This window comes from Larus michahellis, chromosome 2, assembly GCF_964199755.1.
Source record: "Larus michahellis chromosome 2, bLarMic1.1, whole genome shotgun sequence".
NCBI lineage: Eukaryota > Metazoa > Chordata > Aves > Charadriiformes > Laridae > Larus > Larus michahellis.
Genome location: NC_133897.1, coordinates 45,848,295 through 45,870,215, shown reverse-complemented (window position 1 = coordinate 45,870,215; position 21,921 = coordinate 45,848,295). Strand labels below are relative to the sequence as shown.

Here is a 21,921-nt window from a genome sequence, read left to right as displayed (position 1 = left end):
TTTTTCTGGCCCCCCCTTGTGCCTCTCTAGTCCCAGGACATTGATGTAACAGTTTGTGCAGTTTTTGTTTATTTCAACTTTGTCTGAAATAAGGTAAAGGCATACAGGGGCCCATCATATGGTATGATCTGAAACTGAGGGGACACGCCGTGTGCCTGGGGGTGACAGGGTAGTGTAGGGGTGGCAAAGGATTTGACTTGGGAGGTGGGAGGGGACGTGAGACATATGATGACAGCGTAGGGCAGAGGGAGGCGAACAGGGAGTGTTTTCTTGCTTATAACCTCTTGGGAAAGGTCCGTGGCATGGTTTTATCCTTGGAAACACACCTGAGATTTGGGTTTGGCTGGATCTAGTTGGCTTGGTTTGTTAGAGGCTGGAAGGGACCTAATACCTATGCAGTGGGTGGTCAAGGGCCCAGGTGTGAAACTGGGAGCCCAGATGTTTGACAGAATGGGTAGATGGACCCCTAACACTCCCCACCACTTACAGGTTGGTGATGTGTATGTTTATATAAAATATTCATCTTTTAGTGGTTTGGGAAGGTGTGCCACTCCCTTCTTGGAGGGTTATGGTGTTCGGAGGGTTTGTTGATGTTTGATGTAAATTAATTTACATTGAAGTATGTTTTTTATGCCCTGTAAACAAGCAGAACAATGGTTGGGTTTGTTAGAGGAGAGGAAGAGGCAGATTTCCATGTGAGCGGAACAGCCCATCCCTGTTGTGTGAGCTGCTGTTGAGAATCATAATGAAATCGGAAGCAGCCTGCATGGCTCTCAAGGCCGCTGCTTTTTCCTTCGCTTATTATTTACACTGCAAAGAAAATGAAATCGCTGTGGCAGGGGAGGAAAATACCCTGTCCCGAAACTTGGCAGGGCCAGAATTGCAGCTGTCTTAACTGTTCTTCCCCCCTTCCCCTGTGGTAGTATGATCATGGGGAAATCATATCTGCCTTTGTCTGCTTTGCATACAGGTAGTGCTTCCAACATTTATTTTGGAGAAAAGATCCCTGCTGGAGATGTATGCAAATTTCATGGCCCATCCAGACCTGTTTTTGTCAATTGCAGCTGGAGCCACTCCCGAGGAAAGAATTATCTGCTTTGTGGAGTATTATCTAACAGCTTTTCACGAAGGCCGAAAGGGAGCGGTTGCCAAGAAGCCCTATAACCCTATAATTGGTGAAACGTTTCATTGCTCGTGGGATGTGCCTAAAGATAAAGTGAAAGCATTCAGAACTAATGGTGCCTCCACGGTTTCTAAGGACCCAACCAAGGAGCTTGGCCAGGACCAGTCCACGTGCTACAAGCTGAGGTTTGTAGCTGAACAAGTGTCCCATCATCCACCGGTATCTTGCTTCTACTGTGAGTGCAAAGAGAAGAAAATGTGCGTCAACGCTCACGTATGGACCAAAAGCAAGTTTATGGGCATGTCAATAGGTGTCTCTATGGTAGGTGAAGGTAAGAAATCTGCTTTTATTTTGGTTTTTTTTTTGAGCTAATGTTGTGGGTGTCAACACAGCACGAATCCAGATATTTTCCTACTTGCTCTCCCTCTGACCTTTCATTTGAACCTTGTGGCTCAAGCTTTTGTGAAGTTTGGAATTAAAACTGTAGGGTTCTTAGAACTTTTTTCTGTCCAGGCGTAATGTGACACACACATTCCATTTATAAATATGTGCTTTTGTATGTGAGTCTGTTAACATATGACTGTAGTTCAGATATAATTAAGTTGCTGTAGCAAATGGCTACTGACAGCATATTCTGTAAGAACATTTTTGTTTGTCTTGCTCACTTTTAAAGTAATATACGATTTGGTATGGAAGAGTTTCACAACTGGAACAAAGCTATGGGAAAGAACATGTTTTTACTTAAGCCTGTCATTCTTTTTTCATAGTTTCTGCAAAGAATCATGGTTTCTGCAGTGTTTACAAAGTTAGTGTATCATCTCAAGCTTTATAGACAGTCGTGTAGTTGAGTTATAGATTGGGATTTGCTATATCATATATACGCGGTCTGCTTTGTGAGCAGTTATTGCTCAACACAAATTCAGAAATATGGAGAATCATAACACATTCTTAATGGATGATCTGAACCGATAAATGCACCTGTTCCAGTGTCGTTACTGACTGCTAATGTATTGATTTAATGTTTCTAAGCAATTTAATCAGTCCCTTTTGCCATTTGAGGGTAATTTCCCATGTATGGCTTTTAGTGTTTTTTCTTAACTAGTTTTTTGACTGTAATCCCAGAAGTACCAGGACAACTTACAGTAAATGCTTCCTTTTGTCATCATTATGTTAAATACTATGATATTAAAGGGAGTAATAAAAAGTAGAGTGGGAAATGTAGTGATTTGGTTTTGCTTAGTAATAACAACAAAACAATTATGGTGGAAACATGCAGATATTTCTACTGGCTAGAACTGAAGAACAAGCTCAAACAGTAGAAAGGGTTAAAGTAGCTTCTTTCCTGATGGCACTATATTCCCTTTTTCATAGAAGAGCCACGGAACTTCCTTACTACTGTATTTGGTATTGTTGTGATAGTTAAAGTCTAAAATATCACAGCTGTTTCCGTATTAGGAATTAGGTATTTTGCTTTTAATACGGAGTTAAGGAAGTTGGGAAGGGAGTGTCAGAAGGGAAATTGGTCTTTCTGTCTGTCTACTGACTGTAGCGCTGCCAGCCTGAGTCACTGGTTTGACTTGCTGCATTTTTCCGGTACATATTCGTTCCTAGTACTCTTTTTCTCAGTGAAGGGAGCTATTTAATGGAAATAAAATTAAACACAAAGTCACTTATGATTATGTAGGAGTAGGGAAATTTTCTTGCTGCTGGCACACAGAGTTCCCTGGGATTGGGGGTGTCTACTGTGGGGATTATTTAAGACTTCAAAGTCCTGATGTGTCCCAGTTTTGAGAGAGAAAGGGTCCAGGAATTAACCACTTCCCTGCCCCGAGGATTGTTTAATGTGTGTTTGTGAGAATAAGTTCTCCTCTATCCCCTTTTTTCATGATCCTGGAGATATCCCATGAGTGGAGGCGGCCTTTGGGGAGCATCTGCAGTGAACTCTTTTATTGCAAGGTTTGCTGCTGTCTGTATGATGGGAGGACATTTGGATTTACCAGTTCATAGTTACCATTCATCTCTTTTTGTTCAGGTAAGCAGTGCAGAAGCATGTGGCTTTGCAGTGAGAGCATTTCTGGGATGTGGTGGAGAAACTCCAGTGCAGCCCAAGCGTTTCTGTTGCATGTTTGAGGGCTGGCAATAGGCAGCAAGAAGTTGTACCACCGAAGCTTTTCAGTCATCTGAAGACAGCCAGCCTAAACCCAACAGCCTGGGTTTAAAAGTGTGGTTTATTCACTCGAAACTACACTTTCTTCAAAATTTTTTTAAGTCCCAGGGAAATCTTCCTAATTAAGTTGGTGTGTAGATGTGTCAAGCTGTGCAAAAATTAGGATCTGCTGCAGATGCTTCTTTCTCATGGGCTGCCTACGTATAAATTCTGCGTTAGATTGAGGTCAGTGCGAGTACTTGGGAAAAGAGTGCTGAACCAGAAAAAAGTAGCCGCTGGACTGTGATGTGTTTTGAAACTTTGCTCTCTAGTGAATAGTTCTGTGTGTGCCCTTCAAACAATTCAATGAAGCTTTTACTACTGCGGTTGGCTATTCACAGAAATAAAGGAGCACTGGATTTTCGGACTTGTTATTGTGTAAGGAATATGCCGGTAATGTTTCTGTGGTGTTTTTGAAGTGTATTTTTCTAACTTGTCACATTGTCCTCAGATGTATAGAGCATGTTGCTTTTTATGCTTTGTTGTTAGAAGCAGCAGAGGATACGCTGAAATAGGATGTCATGGAAATACAAAGGCTTCTATAAGAATTTAAAGAATTAGGGGATTTAAGGACAGTATGGTCCTGTCACGCAAAGGGTACAGCTCAATATCTTTATTGTACAATTTTTAGTGTATGTTGCACCTCAAAGTGACTTAAGATTATTTTTTTTCTATCTGTGATTTTTGTTTGTTGATTCAAAGTAAGTATCAGTTGCAGAGATACAGAATGAGTACGAAAGCACTGCTGGAAACCCGTGTGAGAAGCTGTTTTATATGCTAGCCCTTCATCTGTGGTTATGAGGGGTCTAAATCTGGCTTGCTAATGAAATGTCTCAATTTTTTTCTTCACTATGTAACAAACCCCCCATTCTTCAGAGTATTCTGCATTGAGTTTCCTCATGAGAAAGCTAGCCTCAATAGAAGAGAGGGTATTTTGCATAAAAGAATTCATGTTGCATGCGCAGTCCCTAATTCTGGTTAATGTTAATTATGTACTAATGAGAGAGTGAGGGAGGAGAAGAGGGTGTAATGAATAGGATCACATTAAGATTTAAATTAGCAAGGGATGGGAGAGTCAATGTAAATATTTAATGTGTTTTACGTGGTCCAAAGAATCTTCAAACAGATAGTGGTTGTAGGATAAGGATGCTTTAGTGGAAGAGGCTGTGGTGAGCACACTTCAGTGCGGGCTCTGCGTTTTCCTTTTCTGCTCTTGGGTATTGTTCTAAAGTGGCAAAATCCAACTGAAAGTGTCACCTTTGATTCATGGGTTAATTTTGCAGAGAGTATAAAGTATGTTTAAGTGGATTGCTCTGTACTATCAAGTGGGTAGTTCTGTCTTGTGTTTTCACTCCTGCTATTTTAAATGTTTTAAAAACTAGTGAGGTGTAGGCTTCCAAAATTATTATTATTTTTTTTTAAATTGAAGTCAACCGTGAAAATATTTTGGTAGGTATGGAAAAGATTCAATGTGCTTTCCAGGATAAATCTAAATGAAAGCAATGAATGTTTTTTCTCTTTTTTTTTTTTTTTGGTCTCCTGTTCAAATATATGTATGTGTATGTTATTTATGGTTGTACAGGTCTATAATTTCTATTCCTGAGACATTAGTGACTTTTTAATTTACCAGTCCCAAAGATTGACTGCTCCATGCAACTAGAGCAACCTAAATATTTCCCTAGTACTAATTTTTGTATCAATATTTTTTAGCCCAGTGGTTTCAGAACAGTTTCCGTATGGCATGGCGCTCATTACTTAATTTAGCAAATGGCTCCAGTCTTTGGAAAACGAGCAGTGCAGCGCAGCTCGCTGGAACATTTACGAGACGATAAGAACCGTTTCTGGCATCTCATGTTTTCCTGTGCGATTCTGTACAGCTGGTGATGCCCCACACCCGTGTGGGGTCCATCCCAGATGTAACTTACTCCTGTTTGTGCCGTGTTACAAATAATGCAGAGTGAGGAGCCTGTTAAATTAGGAAACTGCCCTAGGCCGTTTGTGTCCCACGTACCATTTGTTGTTCAGATTGATCTCCATAAAATCGGTGGGAAGCATTAAATTTCACATGCCTCTTCTGCAGCTTATTGATCCAGAGCCTTCTCTGGGTATTTCGTCAATATGTGTTACAGGAAAATCGATTCACAAAGCTGCAGCATTGGTGAGGGAGGTGTAATAGTCAAACAGGGAAAATTATATGCCCTGAACATCACTTCCTTTAATGCAGGCTGAGGAGTCGTGGAAAGGAGCATGGCTGTGAATATGTTGCCTTACTCAAAAGCTGGAGTAAATGGTGTTGAGGACGTTGCAAGGGGGAATTTCAGAATTCCACACTTGCTTATAAAAAAATTCACCCTTCTCTGTGGGATTTTTTTCTAATAGACTAGATTACTAAATCCACTGTTCCTCCCAGAGTATTTATCTGGTGCGTTCTTCCATGCATAATAGCCGCCTATAAATACTTAAGATTTTTTTTTTAAAGGAATTTGTAGTTTCTGAAATAATTATTTGATGTGAGAGGAGGAAATGTTACTGAAAATGGGAGAATCTTCTGCAACTTTTCATGTATATTTACTTATAGCCATTTTTAAACTAAAAATGAATAGTCGCTTACAAGAAAGAAGAAAAATAGCCTGTGTATTTTCCAGCAGATATTTTTAAACATCAGTCACAATGCGGTGATACTTATAAGCAGATGTTAAAAGTACGCAACGCTTTTCAAAATAACTGTTAGTTTTTAGTTTTTCTGCCTTTAATTTCTCAAGATTTAAACTCGGCAGGGTGTAAGGCACGAATTCCAATTGTGGTGGCAGTTACCAGCGGTGACTCTCGGCGTCATTTTGGCTTCCTCTTCCGTCCGAGCGCGCGGGTCTCCGTTCAGACGTGGTGGTGCAGCCACGGTCTTCAGGGTGCTTCGGTTGAATGAGGTTTTGCACGTGGACTCTGCAAACGCCAGAATGCAAAGCTAGCAGTCACGTTAATACCAAAAGTAGTATCAAGTTGCGGATATTTCAAATCATCCCTTTATTCTTTTTTAGATTATAATTATTGAGCTGGAGTCCCATTTCAAGTGAGATAGCCATTTCATTAAAAATGTGTTTATTCAGGTGTTTAAGGAATTCAAAAAATATGCTACCAGGTGCTAAAAATACTGCCAAGAGAGCTGGGTTCAGTTTTTAATTTCTAACCTGCTGTGGTGGTCAAATATTTGCATTGAAGGTCACGGCTGTTATTTGCTGTTCACTTTTCGGTGTGCTTGGCAGCGTTCGTTAGAGCTCTGCCTCCCTCCCGCTCGGGTGTGGAGGAAGAAAGCTATCGATCCCGTCAGAGAGACAAAAAGCAAACCCATACTAACCCAGAAGGAAATGGTGTTTGTCACGGCAGTTTCCTCTGACGGTGGGGACACGCCGTGACGGTCAGCGGAGGACGGCTGGGCCTGGGGGAGTAGGAGGAGGTTCTCCCCCAGTGGCGAGCACCACACCTACTGCTGTTAGACCTTCTGTCTTTAAAAAAAAAAAAAGCCAACCGAACACACAACCCTCACAACAACAAAACCCCCAAAACTGTCGCGTTGGAAGCCGATGCTTCCGGGTGGACTGTGCTTTTGGACTGTGTAAGGATTGTGTCTGTGCTTCAGCCATTAAGACGGAGGAAACGTGGCCTCGTGGGCCAACCCTCGTGGGTTGCTGCTGCGTGTCTGTTGCTCGTGACTGTTAATGAAGAAGGTGAAGAATAAAGGGGAAGAGGAGGAGAAAGGACACCTGTCAGACCTGAGTCTAAAACCTGTTGCAGTTCTCTATGTGGAACGTGCCCCAGTGCAGACCGTCGGGTTTCCTGTCTGCGTTTGATCAGCACCCGTTAGCTTTCTGTGATCCTTTTTGAATATCATCATCCAGTTAAAAGACTTCTTGATTGTTCTTTATTAATTTGATATTGTTTTAGCACCCGTTTAATGAGTTTGATAAGCGGAGTTGTCTTTTTTGAGTAGAAGTTCATCCTGGCTGGGTGTCCTGGGGGTAGTTCAGCCTTCCTGCAGCGTGACGAGCTTGGTTTTACCTTGGTTTTACCGTTGAGGAAGCTTGAGACAGCGTGTGTGTGGGTGTGTGTTCCAGCTGTGGGGGTGTGTGTTCCAGCTGTGTCCTGCCTCTTCCATGCCGGGCAGGGTTCAGCACGTGACACCAGGAAGTTGTGACTTGCCGAGGCAAAATGATTAAAGGTCCATTGAAGACATCGCATTGTTCGTGCTTGTGCACTCTCCAGCTCGTTTGTCTCCGAGTCGTCGGAGCAGAAGCGCTGGCAGTGTCACTGGTGGCAGGCTGAGGTTGCAGAAGTCCTGAGAACGACTGCACAAAACTATTCTGGTTTGCAAAAGATGTTTGCCTGTGGAACATTTTCAGAAGGCAGAAGTGACAAGTTGCAGAGCTTCCTGTGCCTGCGTTTAGTTCTATTAATTGGAGCCAATATTTAAGATGATTATTCTGTTAGAGCTCTGTGCTTTCAAATTTTGAATGTTTTTTAGGTTTGTGTTTTCACACAGTGTTAAGGGAATATTTTTATGTTGGCAGTACTGGTGCCTTGTTCCTGTTTAGTGCCTTTTCATCATTACATGTCAGATCACTTTCCAAAATTAATGTCATTGTTCCCTTAAACAGATAGACAAATTAATACCACAACAATGCGTTCTTCCCCTGTCTGCCCCAGGGTGAAGGCCGATTGGCTCAAGTTCATCTTGTTTCTCAGCAGATACTATTACTATGTGAAGATAATTTTCCTGCTTTTTTTTTTTTTCCCAAATATTTCTGGGTTCTAAGTGCTTCCTGTGATGGGTTACTTTCAATCTCTCTTGTGAAAAATTATTTTCAAAGCTGTAATTCTTTTTACCTTTAGGCAGTCATTAAATGGGACACAAAAGAGTGTAAAACTCTAATCAAAAATATGCTACAGATATTTGTCATGATCTAATTCTGTGTGCAAGGTTTAAGGTCCTCTTTACCCGGTCTTACGTCCTGTTCTTTGTCATCCTGAAGACCAAACTACAGCTGTGGTGGGGATAGAGGTGTATCCTTAACACCAGGGGAAGCTAAGATCTGATGAGACATGCAGCTTTCTTTGTAGTTCCAAATAATCTTGTAAAATTGCTGCTGCTGCATGTTGTTGGTTTTAGTTGCAACCCCACAACGCTCAGGTTGCAGGAACCTTTAAAGAACAGAATTGCCAGTGATTTTCTCTGCATGGCAGAGACATTGGTCCCAGTGGTAATAGACCAGCGGGGCTGGTGGCCCCTCGTTGGTTACGCGAGACTTTTGCAAAGGCTGTGTGGGAAAACCAGGCATTTGGAAATGAAGGAGCAAACTCATAGGGAATTTCTAGAAGGCTTCCTTAAGCGCGTGTCCTAGTTGCACCCGAGCAGACCTAGGGAGAGCCTTTCACTCCCACCAGCAAACGCGTCAGTAAGAAATTGATGGAGAGGACCTGGTTGTGTCTGATTGAATGAAGAACTGAAGAGTCCTTTGGCCATGCCCGTGTTTTTTCTGGAGAGAGATTATGGCATGACATTGGCATCTGAATATTCAGTGTGGCTTTTTGCAAGAATTTTTTTTTTTTTTCCCCCAGCTTTAACAGTTTATTGCTTGTCAGTAATATGAAATAAGTAATCCAGTCCGATTTTCTGATAAGCTGTTTGGTACCATGATGGACCCCAGGGTACACATTCAAATTGTGTGCTTTTGAAAATGCTTGTTTGAAGAAATTTGTTCCAGAGGGCAGACTTTTTTTCCTTAGCAGACAGTACCCTCCTTCAAGGCGAGTTGCACGTTGTGCTCTCTGTGGAAGGACATTTTGATGACAGTCATTAGTTGGTGACCATCAGGTCTTATCAGTGAACTTTTTATCATTTCACTTTCAACCTTCTTCCTACGTAGGTGTTCTTTACTTGATGGAACATGAAGAAGAGTATGTTTTCACCCTGCCTAGTGCCTATGCTCGCTCGATACTTACCATCCCATGGGTGGAGCTTGGAGGGAAAGTCAACATCAATTGTGCCAGAACGGGCTATTCTGCCACCGTCACCTTCCACACCAAGCCGTTCTACGGAGGGAAGGTCCACAGGTACGGAAATTACTGTCTTATTCTTGTTTCCCTGCTACCGGATTTCAATAGAAAGACTCTTGGGCGTCTGTTAGGTTCTTCTGCTGGAGTATTTTATAGTCAGTTATCTAAATTTCTTTTCCTATTAGTGTCTGAGATGACGTACAGCTTTAGAGCACAGTTTATTGTAGTTATACATTTTATATCGTTTAACTGACTTGGATATATTTCTCTCATTAAACTAAAGTGAATGTATTCTTCCAGGCTTTGTTGCTTGTAAAAATTGCTGTAAGTGCAGGATCAGAAAAACGTCTGTAGAAAAGGCAATATTTCTGCTACACCAGCTGCTGCTCCTTCTGTGTGAGTCTTGTAGACGAACTGGTGTTCCAGTGGAGCTCCTGTAAGGAGGAGAGAAGCAAAAGTGTCGCTGCCCAGAGCAGTAGCTCCCTGCTGGGAACCCCCACTTCTGCGCTGAAACAGATGATGAAAATATTATTTATGTGTCTTTGGTGCTCTTTTATTAAGGGTGTGAAAAGGCACTGTGCAAGACAGCTTCCTCTCTTGCTTCCATGCTCAAGTTGATGGCCCGGTCATTAACGCATGCAGACCCCTTTCTTGTTCCACTGCGGGCTGTAGCAGTGTCCATGACAAGGCTGTGTTGCCTGTTGGGATGGTGTGGTTTTCCACAGTTACCTCTGTTTTGTTTCAGTTGGCCTAATTATTCTTCCATATGCGTGTCAACCATTTCAATATTGTGTTCAGGCCAATACTGACACGGGCTGTTTCGACAAGGGCTTTTCTAAAAGGTGTCGATTAATAATTGATGCCATCAGGCTGAGTGAAAACTGGGCAAAGTTGTGCTGTATGAGTCTAATAATTTAAAAATTTAATTGAGGTTGCAGATTATTACTTGGCGTGGCTTGCTAAAGCATATCTCTGTATGTTCTTAGAGAGAGACACTCACACAAAACTACTCCCTGCATTTTGGTTTTCCAGCCCTACCAATCTATTTTGCTCACTCTCAGACCAGTTCTTGGACCACTTGGGTAGGTGTAATCATAGCTGCGTCTCAGCAGCTGAGAAGTAAACTCGCCGAGCTAAAGAAGATAAAGGTACCTGAAGTCTTTGACTTAGTTGTCTGACAGCTTTGTGTTCAGGTGTGAAAACAACACGTGTACTGCAAATGTCACGTGAGCGTCGGGAGCAGTTTTTCAGGCTGATGAGGTGAACAGTTCTGGGTTAGAGCCGAGCGTCAGAGTTTTACGTTGGGTCAGCTGTACTCTGGGAGAAGGTTGTCCAAAGGCTGTTGCTGTGTTAGCAGAGCTTTCTTGCGTTGAGTCTTCCTTTTTGGAGGCAGCGTCACTACTTCTGCTTGAAAAATTACTTTGTAGATGTAGAAAGCTGCTTGTAGCCTTACCTGCGGTAGTGCTTTCAATATGCTGATAATAAATGGTACCAGTTATTTCCGTGGTCTTTTTTTCTTCCCTCTTGAATTAGGGTTACGGCCGAAGTGAAACACAATCCCACCAACACCATTGTATGCAAGGCACAGGGAGAATGGAACGGGACGCTGGAATTTACTTACAGCAACGGAGAAACCAAAGTGATCGACACTAGCAAACTGCCTGTTATCAGGAAAAAGATTAGGCCGATAGCAAAGCAAGGCCCGCTGGAATCAAGGTAAGGGCAGAGGCATTGCAGTGTTCATTGCAGTGAACCTTGGGTGGAAAGAGAAGAGGGAAGCAAACTGCAGTTATAAACGGTGTGGCTCAGAACCGCCGCGCTTCCTGCAGCACATTAATCTAGGCACAAATAGCCGAAGCTGTGTATTGGTGCGTTGGAACATAAATTCCATTATAGCGACGTATACATCAATTTTGTAGAGGGGGAAAATGCTTGTCTGCGTTTTAATGAGCATTTGGAAAATGGTAATGCGGTGTTTGCACCTGCTTTTTTGAGTGATTGTAAGGTGGTAGTCAGGTTAGTTTGTTACAAGTAATGTTGTGTCTTATGATTTACCTGGAATTTCATGTTTTATATATTTTAGAATATGTGTATGTATAAAAAAATGTAAAATATGATCCAATGTGAGATATAAATACACACACACGTGGTTTTAGGGCTCTCAGCACCCACATCACATGCCAAACTATGACTAGGTACATTAGAAAAAAAAAATGTTCTGTTCTTCGCTGTCAATAACTGTTGGCGCTTATCTTCAGAAAAATCAATAATTTTATTGAATTTAGGAACATTTGATTGGAGGATTTAAAAACATGAGTTAAGCCTCATTTTATTATCTGTAAATATGTTCTCTTTATTGTACAAAACTGTTTTGAGTCATTGTGCAGGGTCAGGTATGGTTTTCTACTTTCTAGACAGGCTTGCTTATCAAGAACTCATTTCTCCCCTGTAGTTTAGGAACAGAAAGCTTGGAGTAAATAAGGAAACCAGTAGCTCTGCAGTGTATTTATTGCATTTTTTGGATACTCGTAAACAAATTACAACTATCCGGTGTTTCTGCAGGATATGCAGTTTATCAGATTGTAAACAGAAACTCATTTAAACAGCCCTGGAAATATGCGAAAGCTGCAGTCAGTTTCTTCTCGGTATTTTTCTGGGCAAAGTTTCTCCTAGGCTAATATAGTGTGAGAAGTCGTTGCATCTGCATGTGGTCAGTCGTGCGGAAAAATAAGTTTGGTTATATACTGATAATTATTGTTGGCTGGGAATATGGACCACAGACCTAGAAGGGCTCCCTAGAATCAGTGCATCAGTTCCTCTGTCAGTAACCTGGTGGGAAGTCAGTATCCCAATTTAATGTGCTTCTGGCTAACATTCCCTTGTAATTAAAAAATTAACTGCGAACAACACGGAATAAGCGCATGTCATTTTGGGGGTGGATCATCAGTAAAGAACGTCAACAGGAAATAATAATAAATCTATCTGCTTTGAGAAGAACGCTCAGGTCGTGAAGAGTCAGGAACACGAACAAAAGTTAACTTACGTGGCAAAATACTGGGAGTTGAGTAAATCTGAAAACCTGGTCCCCAAACGCGATGACTATGCGGGAGGAGGGATGGTTCACAAACTACGTGCCTTGCAAAAATCAGTGTGCCCGACACCGTGCTGCTGTCTGGGGCAGAAGTTCTCACTCTGTCGCTTGTGCTCCTTCTCCGTCACGCAGGCACCTTTGGCAACACGTCACCAATTCTCTGAAAGAAGGTAACATCGACGCAGCAACAGAACACAAGCACCGCCTTGAAGAGAGGCAGCGAGCGGAGGAGAGGCAACGGGTGGCTCTCACAACCCCGTGGAAACCAAAATATTTTGCCAAAGAGGTACATGCGTTCGAGACCAGTAGCCTCTTCGTGCAAACAGCGGGGTTCTTCTCTGCGGTCTTCACCACGGGCTAGTGGTGTTATGTAGCGATGACATATTTATTTTTTAAACTTTATTTTTGTCAGAATTTGGCTCTTAAAGAAGAGCAATGGATCGCCCCGTGTCCGTTTTGTAAACTTGTTCACTTCCCTTCGGTTAGATTTATTTTAACTGGAATTTTTTGGTACCTAATGTTAGGCACCTAAAGCTATGCTTTTTACCTTAAAATCCGCACCTTAATTTACAAGTGTGGTGTACTCACAACCCCCACTAATCTTGACCTAAAGTGGATGTCAACTTTGAGGGTGGGAGAGCCCTGGCACAGGCTGCCCAGAGAGGTGGTGGAGTCTCCGTCTCTGGAGACATTCAAAACCCGCCTGGACGTGTTCCTGTGCAACCTGCTCTGGGTGACCCTGCTCTGGCAGGGGGTTGGACTAGATGATCTCCAGAGGTCCCTTCCAACCCCTACCATTCTGTGATTCCGTGAACATGATCTAGGGATATTTGTCCAATATAAGTAAGCACAGACATCTTAAACACAGTCTTGGGTTTCATCTGCTTGAAATGAAACAAGTTTTACTAAGTTCATCCTTGCCCTTCCTTAGAGGCAGGGGGGAAGGGAAGTAAGACGGCCCGAGGGAGTGAGGATGTGACTCTGTTGTTAAGTGAGCCGCTCTGTGCAGCTGTTTAAACCAGCAGCTCAGCTGTTGCGTCATCCCGTGGCTTCTCTTCCCCCTTGTAATTTTCTCCCTTCTGCCCAGATTACTTGTAAACTCATTGAGCGCAGAATTTTCAGATGACCGAGATGGTTGCTTGTGCTGATTGGTATTATTTTAGCTTTTATGTGGACATACGCAGATCCAGGATGTATAAATCTTGTTTGTAAACTCTGCTTTTCTTGCAGGGCGATGGTTGGCTGTACTTGAATCCTCTCTGGAAGACCCACTGACGGGACAGAGCAGTTGCCTCATAACTTTACATTAAAGGCATTGAAATGATACAGTATATAACTTCAAGACACAAACGAGAAGCTACATATACTGTGAATGATGCATCTCAAAATAACCACAAGCTCACGTTTATTCAGGAGCCATTTTGTGTGTATGGGTACACAAACACACGCGCACACGTCCATATATACACGCATATGTACACGCAGTGTGTATGTGCCTGTGTGTATTATTTACACTACATGTAAACAAGTATAAACACTAATGGCGATTTACAGACCTTTTTCCTCTAAGTGTTAGGGCACAGAACTCCGGCTGGACTCAGCTGGGGTTCCCCGAGTTGTGTGCTTGCAGGATCAGGCCCTATGCTAGTATTTAAGAAAATACTTTTTTATTAGTACCGGTTAAGGTTTTTCTATTTTTCACTTTTGCCAAAAATGTTTTGCACTTAAAACGTGACGCGTCACTTAATGGCAGCCGTTCTGTCTAAACAGTCACTCACTTTGACGTAAGAATGATACACTGACAGCGCACGCGCGCTCGCTCTCCGGGATGCTGATTTAAGAGCATGTTCCCTGTCACTTATGAGTGTGAATTTTCTGCCATCTTATAAGAAGTAGCAATACCTTCTCCAGAACGTTGTTGGCACTAACCTGTTGCGTCCTCACTTGTTTGTTTGTTCGTATTTCCAGCTGTTGAGTGGACCCGTGGTCACCAGTCAGCCAGCTGCTCTGCTCATTTCCATCTCGCTGCTGAATGTTCTCTGGCGGCTCTCATGCCGATGCTTTTGGGTTACGTGTCCCGCTAAATCCCTTCTGGCCGATGTAGCTGGTGGCGTTTCCAGCTCACTCTTGCCTCAGCTTTCCACCCCCATGTAAAAAACCCAAACCACTGCTGGTGTGTTCATGCTAAAAAAGCCCAGCCGTGTGCTGAGGGGGGTGAGGTGGGACAGGAGACCTGTCCTCCTGTGCCGCTGCGGTGGGCGTCAGCCGCCCCCACCAGCCGAGAGGCGGGTTCCGTACACTGCTCCGGGAAATCAGAGCGAGCTCCTCTGGTCAGAGCCCTTAATTCTGTGGTAAGGCTCCGAGCAGACACGTGTTGTGATTTCTTGTGCTTTTGGCCCCGTCGTTTGCTTCTGGATGCGATATTTGGATGAATAGAGATGACGTAGCGAGCCTCCTCAGATGAATGATTTTCTGATGCAAAAGTAGATACGATTTTAGTAAAGTATTACACTGAGACAATTACCTTTATTAATGAAATGGGATATAATTTGTTCCGTAAACTAAAAAGAAGTAGGCAAACAATGCTGTAGCTTGATCTTGCTTTGTAAGGTAACCACTGCGACACCAGGAAAGTGGATTCTAAAAGCGTGTTAAGGCTTTGTCGCTTTTTAGTTCCCGTTTGTTGCAAGTGAAGGTGTTTTTGAGAGAAGCGGCAACAAAAGGCAAATGGAAAATGTGCTGACTTCTGCTCAGCGCTGCCTTCTACAGTGCCCCGGAAAGAAACCGCTCTCATTTCTCACGTACAGTAGCATGGATGCCTACCTTCTCTAGTACGGATTAATTTTGTGCCTTTTGTCTGCTTTCTTAATACAATAACTTAGGCTTTATAGGTATTACACAAATATATTTAGGTCAAAGCACTGCTTATATCTGTTCTTGTGCGTCCTGCATTTTATAGTTATTATTTTTGGTAGATGTTAAAAATCTCTTGAGCAACTAACAAGGCTAAACGGAGGCGTGTACACAAGGAAACATAATATTTAATAGATCTTCACATTTGAACTTCCGTTCCCTGTTTAATGAGGGTGTGGCTCCTTTTTCCTCCTAAATGCTATTCTGTCTTGCTTGTGTGTCCTTTTTTTTGCACATTAGAAAGATTCATGTTATAAATGATTTAAATCCTATTTTTTAAAAAAAAAGTGGACTTTATGAGCTCGGTTTTGTAACTGACACTTTTTTTTTTAAAAAGGAGAAAAAATTATCTTATTTTTAGGAATAGTTGATGTTTTTCTGTAACAAAACCAAAATGATGCTGTCACAGTAATCACTGAAGTACTACCAAGCATCATCAGGAAAACGTGTACTTTGATCACCTGCAGGAATTAACTTTATAACGGCTCCGCTCTTGTTCTAGAGGTTAGTCTGACAAGTAACTAGAAGTATTCACGCAGTTTGTAATACCATCACAAAGAACAATTGAGAATTGCAGAGTTAAACACGTGGAACATCCTCCCAGAACTTTTGACTTTCACGCACCAAAGAACAAGCCACATACTCCCTAAAAATAGCCATTGAAAACCTCTCTCTGTGGCAGGCGCGCGGGCCTGCGCTCCTGAAAGAGTAGACCTCTTTCAGCTTTGATGGTGGGACTGTCGAGGCGACAAAGATGCTGTAACCGTTCTTTTAAGGAGAAATTTGACTAATTTTATGCCTGTAATTTATTGAAGCTTTTTTCTGTCTGCATGGTTGGTTGTTTCTGCATGCCGAGAACGTTCCGCTTGTGCTCTGAGAAATGTTTTGTTTTGTTCTGACGCTGTGACGAATCCCCTGATGCCATCACCGCCCTTTCTTTCCCAAAGAAATGAAATGGGAGAGGCAAACATGAAAATGGTCCTTTCTGAAAAGATCCCATCAGCGAGAGATTCCAGAACAAGATTCACATGTCTCATTTTATTAATTCTTTTTATAGTTACGTGTTCAGTATATTTTACAGGACTGAAAAGTAAATATTCATAAGCCTTATTCTGTAGGTTGTTCCAATAGCCGTCTTGGATTTGCAAGTGAATCTTTTCAAGTAGCCAATGTACACTCTGAATTGTAATGTAAGAACCTCCATGTACTTCAAATTTTTTTTTTAATTTTTTTTTTGTGCACACCTGTAGAAAGCCTATGCAACCTTTTTCTTTCTTAAATTAGAAATGTTCAGAAAGAAAGTTTATACCTTTATCATTTAAAAGATGCTCTGGCAGTCTCTTCTGATTTGCCTTCCTTTCATAATTTGTGAATTTAAAACGACAAATGCTCATGAATAAAAGATTTGTTTCATTTAGTAGTGGGATGCCCTTTCTCTTTCCATTGAAGCGGGAGTTGACTGGTGTCGGTTACTGGGATGTCCAGGAGCGGTGTACGACACCCAGGGCACCCGGGAGCTCTTGGCGTGGCTCTGACAGCAGTGACGTGTCAGCTGAACCCTGGTCTGGGGTGGGGTTTTTGCCCCCCCGTTCCTGCTGCCACACACGGCGGGGGTAAGTCTTTGTTTCGAGGGGCCAGCGCTACACCGGGAATACAGGGCTGGGCACCTTCACGGCTTTGGGAAAGGCTGGGGAACACGTGCCTTATTTCGACAAATAAAAAGGAAACAGGCTGAGGTGTTCCCTTGTTTCTGAAAATCATTATTTCATTTCATCATTAACAGAGAGTCTTGATCAGATACCTCTTAAAATACAACTCTAAATTATTGCAGCATTGGACACTTGCATGGGGAGGAAAAACGTGCTTTTAGAGGCTTCATGGATCCTGGTCTACATTTTTCAAGTGTTAGATTTATTTTCTTTCAAGTGTTCTGGTTTATTTTAAACATTTATCCACAGTGCTGGAAACTATGCTGCCAGAACACTTTTTGTTTTCTATTTTGCATAAAACCAAGACTCGCTGTAAATAGGACAGGAAACATTACCCACTCGTGTTCGTTGTGTTGCTTCAAGGCCGTGTCTTGCAGCAGTTTATACGTTTGGTTTGAAGAGTTTTACTCCTAGCCAAATACCATTTATTTTCAGTTTTTACTCATAGCAGGATTGATATGTACGGAGGGCTGAGTCAAAGCAGTTAAAACTGGTGTGGTTTTTTTCAAGAGTAAATCTGTCAAGATACTTAACTAATGACTTTTCTCCCCCCTCTGTTATGGAATTACTTCCACAAGTCAAAATATTTCTGCTGGGATTACCAATAGTACTGTCTGCCCTCGCTGCTTTCAACAGCGCTGATCAAGTGATACAGAACTTCAGCAGTGCTGGCTTCTAGGCACTCGCAGTTTTAGTTCCTTAGCAACTGAAGACCAAAGCCCAGCAGAAGCATTTTTTTCCATCAGCTTTTACTGTTCTGTGACAATTAAGCTTCAAAAATCTTCAAATTTTGACCTAGTAGAACAATAAAAGAATGACTGTAGCTAAGGAAATACACTGGTATGGGAGACATGTTTGATAATGATGCAAGATGTTCGTATTCTTTGCCGCTATGAGTGTGGCTCGGTTCTCAGAGAGAAGAGGGAGAAGTTAGTTGAGCTGAGGAACTCTCAGATGCAGGTGGACAACCAGGTACCCAACCTGGCCTGCAGGTTCCCAAGGAACCGAGGGAGGTGATACAACACCTGCCACTTCTTCTTTGTAGCTTAATGACCCCAAAGTTTCATTTCATTTACGTGCAGAATGTTGGCAGAAGCCTTGGCATCAAGTTAGATTTAAGAAAGCTCAGGTAAGCGGTAGGCAACTTTAGGCCCAGGCTGCTAACATTCCTGTAGTTGGCGCATTTTTCTTTCACATAGCTTTAAAAATGCTGGAACTGTTGATACGAGTCACTTATTTCTGCTCTGTTGACGAGAACGCTGTCAGCTGAGATGGAAAACAATCTGACAGAACTGTAAAGGTACCTAAAGATGGGAGGGCAACCTTTTATTGCCTTGTTTTAAACCAAGGCTGAGTTACTGCCAAACCCCAGCCTGACCGGCGGCATCTGTTCTGCTGCTTTTCAGATGTTCTTGCAAATGTTAGCGCATTTATTTCTCAGCAGTGGCGAGGGGGCAGGATACAGCTGTGCTTGGGAGAAGCAAGGAAGATACCACAAATCCTGCATCGCACAATTACCCTTCCGCTTGTGCGTAAGGAACAGCAACAGCTTGAGCTGCTCCAGCTGCTCACAGGATTCACTGCAAACAAACGCATGCGTTGGGGAAAGACGGCTGCTGTTCTCCAAAATACTGCAGCCCCCTGGAATGGCAGCAAAGCAGCAGCCCTGCAAGGGCAAGGATGTGAAGTAGCTTCTGCGGCTTCATTACAGCGACTTCATGAGGTCAGCAGATTTGCATTATGGAGTCGGAATGACTTAATTTATCACTAGGAGTGTAAGCAACGTGTTATCAAGTTAATCACAACAAAACCGACACAACACCCTTAACACAAAACTTGAATTAACTTTATTTTCCCCTACAGTCAACAACTGGTCTGCATTGAGCTTTAAAGCAACAAAATAAAATGAAATCTCCAAACGCCAGGGGGCCAGAAATCCAGATTTAATTACCTTTGTGAAAATGTTGCAGCTGTAGTATTGGTCTGTATAAACCATCGGAGTCAAAAATGAGTTCATAAATCAAAAAAAATATTCTACACCTTGGGAAAGAAGTCAGCAGTAACATTCTCACAGAACACTGTAAATTTACATTTTCTTCATGAAAGGTACATACTATTCTGCATTTTACATCAAATTAATGATGCAAGTTTTGTTTCTATAAAAAGTTACAACCTGTGGCAGGAAAACAAACTGCAAAACCCTTTCATTTTAATTAAAGAAAATTTTCAAGTCGATATAAAGTTTTCCTATAGCTGGAAAGTGAACGTGTTCAGTCTCCATTTATATTTTAGTGCATTTAATCTGACAGTTTTCACCACTTTTTGTTTTTTTCCTTTAAAAAAAAACAGTATAAAAGACAGACAAAGCAAATAGCACTATAGCAGGAATTTCTTCAATTGATTTAAGCACTCTAAATAAAAATGCAGAGAAACAGATTTCCAGAAAAACTTTTGCCCTCACAAGAAAGGCAGTGAGAGGGGAGCAGAGGTTTGCAAATCCTCCACCTCCGAGAGCCACAGAAAAGGGGGTTTGTATACCTGTCAACCTTTTTTTTCTTTTTTTTTTTTCCCATTAAACAGGCTATACTTGCCGTACCAATGTAAACATTTACCTAAAATACTTTATTTTCTGTTCTGAAGCACCCGCCGCTACACGGTGCTCAGATGTGTGTCACTGTAGCATTCATTACTGTCGTTTCAGATTTTTTTTTCAGGAGGATACAGATTTAGCCCTTGTATCTACGGCGTGCAAGGCTGGCCGTGTCTACCTTGGGAAATGCCAGTGTAAGGCAGCGATGCTGCAAGCCCCTGCGCAACAAAAGCAGCTTGGCCAATCTGGACCAGCATCCAATCAATCTGACCTGCCATCTCTTGTGAAAACGGCAGCTCTGCTTCTTACCAGATCAAAACCAGCCTGCAGCAAGAGTAAGAGGACACTGGAAAAAAAACCCAACACCAAACGCATTGAAAAATAATCACGGGAGAAACTTATTTTGAGAGTTTCATTTCAGAGAGCTCTGCTTCCTCTTAAAATCGTTGAAAACAAGTCATTTTTAGGTTTCACCATTCCAGTTTACATATGGCTGCTATTCAGCTGAACAGTGTTTTCCAAAAAAGATTGACAAGTATGCATGTGCCAAGGACCAAATTACAGGGTTCTTTGGTGCAGTCAGTCCAAATTCTCAACAGATTTGAAGGATAATATGTACCAATAAAAAAAATGCTGCTAGACTTGGATAGCAGCTCTGTCTTGCTTCACATTACAAATCTAAAACAGCTGTTCTCAATAAGCCAATATTTTTAATCAGACATTGCCTGAAAATTTTGTACAATAATCTGGACCAATGATGGTTCTGTACCCTCATGTTGCTGTGAAACATGACTCGAGCTAAAGGCAAAGACTGGTTATCTCAAGGACAACTGCTTCGTATTAGCAATCAGAACAGTGTATTTAAACTGTCTTCCTGTTGGGTCTCTTGCCTTTCTTTAAAATTAGTTTATTCTTAATGTAGCCACGCTTCCTTTTGGAGGTCTAAAAAGAAAAACAGAATAAAACGTATTAGTTAATGATTTAGTCTTGACCGCGGTTTAATGATGTGCATTTCAACACCTCATCTTTAGAGTGATTTTAAAGAGCTTAAATGGTAAACCCTCAATTAGGTATTATCCAGTTATTAGTTTTAAAGTTGGGATTATTAATGCATGCCCAACACTTGCTTTTGCACAAGATGTACTTTTGCAAGCTCCATCTACCACATCTGTAGGATTGTTTTCAAAGCTTGTGCTGAGGCAGAATTAATAATTTACCAACATGATAAAGCTCTAGTATGCCCAAGGAGCAGAAGTGGTGTAAAATGTTAGTTTTGTTTGGAAATACCTTCTTGCATCTTTTCCACTACTTGATTCTCTTAGAAGTTACCAAGCTGACAGTAATATTTGCTCAAAGCAGCATTTTTCAAAAATAAGAGAAAAACTGAATAACAACATTTTAGTCTTTAGTCTTCTGCTGTTGGTCTGTAGGCTAGTTAGCGCTTTCTGCTCATGTGTCTTTATCAGCTATTTTAGATATTGGTTTTTTTAAGGTAGTAATGGGGGGAAATATTAATGTTAGTCTTAAGTAATATTAACTTCAAAGTTGCAGAAATACAGTTAGCTGCTGGCAGGTAGAGTTTTACACTCAACACGCCTGCCACAACACATCAGACAGTAGGCAGCTCCCACTCTTGCTGCACTTTGCGGTGCTTACCAGCAGGCTCCCTTATCTCAATTAAATATAACTTTAATATAAAGAGAGAGAGATACAAACTAATACGTAATACTCAGACACATCATACCTCTGAGCTTGAGCAATGTCATTCTTAACACGGAAGAGTGACAGGAGAGGGACTGAATTTCCAGTAAGGAAGCAACTGCTGAAAACCTGTGGCTACTAAGGGGCCCTCAGAACGCAGTTAAGAAACCCTAGTTTAGACGTTCACCCCACGCTCTTTGCTGGTTCTCCCATTCCTTAATGGGAAGTGGAGCCTGTTTGTACTGCACGAGTTGGTGATGGATAATAATTTGCATCAACTTTTATCCTGTCTTTAGGCATAGAACCAACACAGCCACAGCTTAAGTGAGGTCAATGCATCTATCGTTAATGAATACAGCCTTGTCTGTCACTTAAGATGAAGGATTACACTGAAGTGTATGATAGGCACAGTAAAGCTTATCATTTCCTTTCAACATAAGTCTAGCTTCAGTGGCAACTCCTAAATGCCTTATTTTATGAACTTGCATCAAATCACAAAAATTAGCATCTTTACCCTCTAACATTCTTTACTTGTATTTC

At 41.9% G+C, this 21,921-nt stretch overlaps 2 protein-coding genes across 5 annotated transcripts in view; one reads left to right on the top strand and one right to left on the bottom strand.

Annotated features, from left to right (window-relative positions):
* Nucleotides 1–16,798, top strand: part of OSBPL10 (oxysterol binding protein like 10) — a 117,841-nt gene extending 101,043 nt beyond the window's left edge. For both annotated transcript variants that reach the window (XM_074575110.1, XM_074575109.1), the window contains exons 8-12: nucleotides 971–1,454; nucleotides 9,248–9,434; nucleotides 10,911–11,093; nucleotides 12,601–12,754; nucleotides 13,699–16,798. In XM_074575110.1, coding sequence (XP_074431211.1) covers nucleotides 971–1,454; nucleotides 9,248–9,434; nucleotides 10,911–11,093; nucleotides 12,601–12,754; nucleotides 13,699–13,743 — 1,053 coding nt within the window. In that variant the 3' untranslated portion in view covers nucleotides 13,744–16,798. The remainder of the gene's footprint in view (nucleotides 1–970; nucleotides 1,455–9,247; nucleotides 9,435–10,910; nucleotides 11,094–12,600; nucleotides 12,755–13,698) is intronic.
* A 2,116-nt stretch (nucleotides 16,799–18,914) lies between these two features.
* STT3B (STT3 oligosaccharyltransferase complex catalytic subunit B) overlaps nucleotides 18,915–21,921 on the bottom strand; it is a 53,406-nt gene continuing 50,399 nt past the window's right edge. For all 3 annotated transcript variants that reach the window (XM_074575108.1, XM_074575105.1, XM_074575107.1), the window contains one exon: nucleotides 18,915–20,622. In XM_074575108.1, coding sequence (XP_074431209.1) covers nucleotides 20,542–20,622 — 81 coding nt within the window. In that variant the 3' untranslated portion in view covers nucleotides 18,915–20,541. The remainder of the gene's footprint in view (nucleotides 20,623–21,921) is intronic.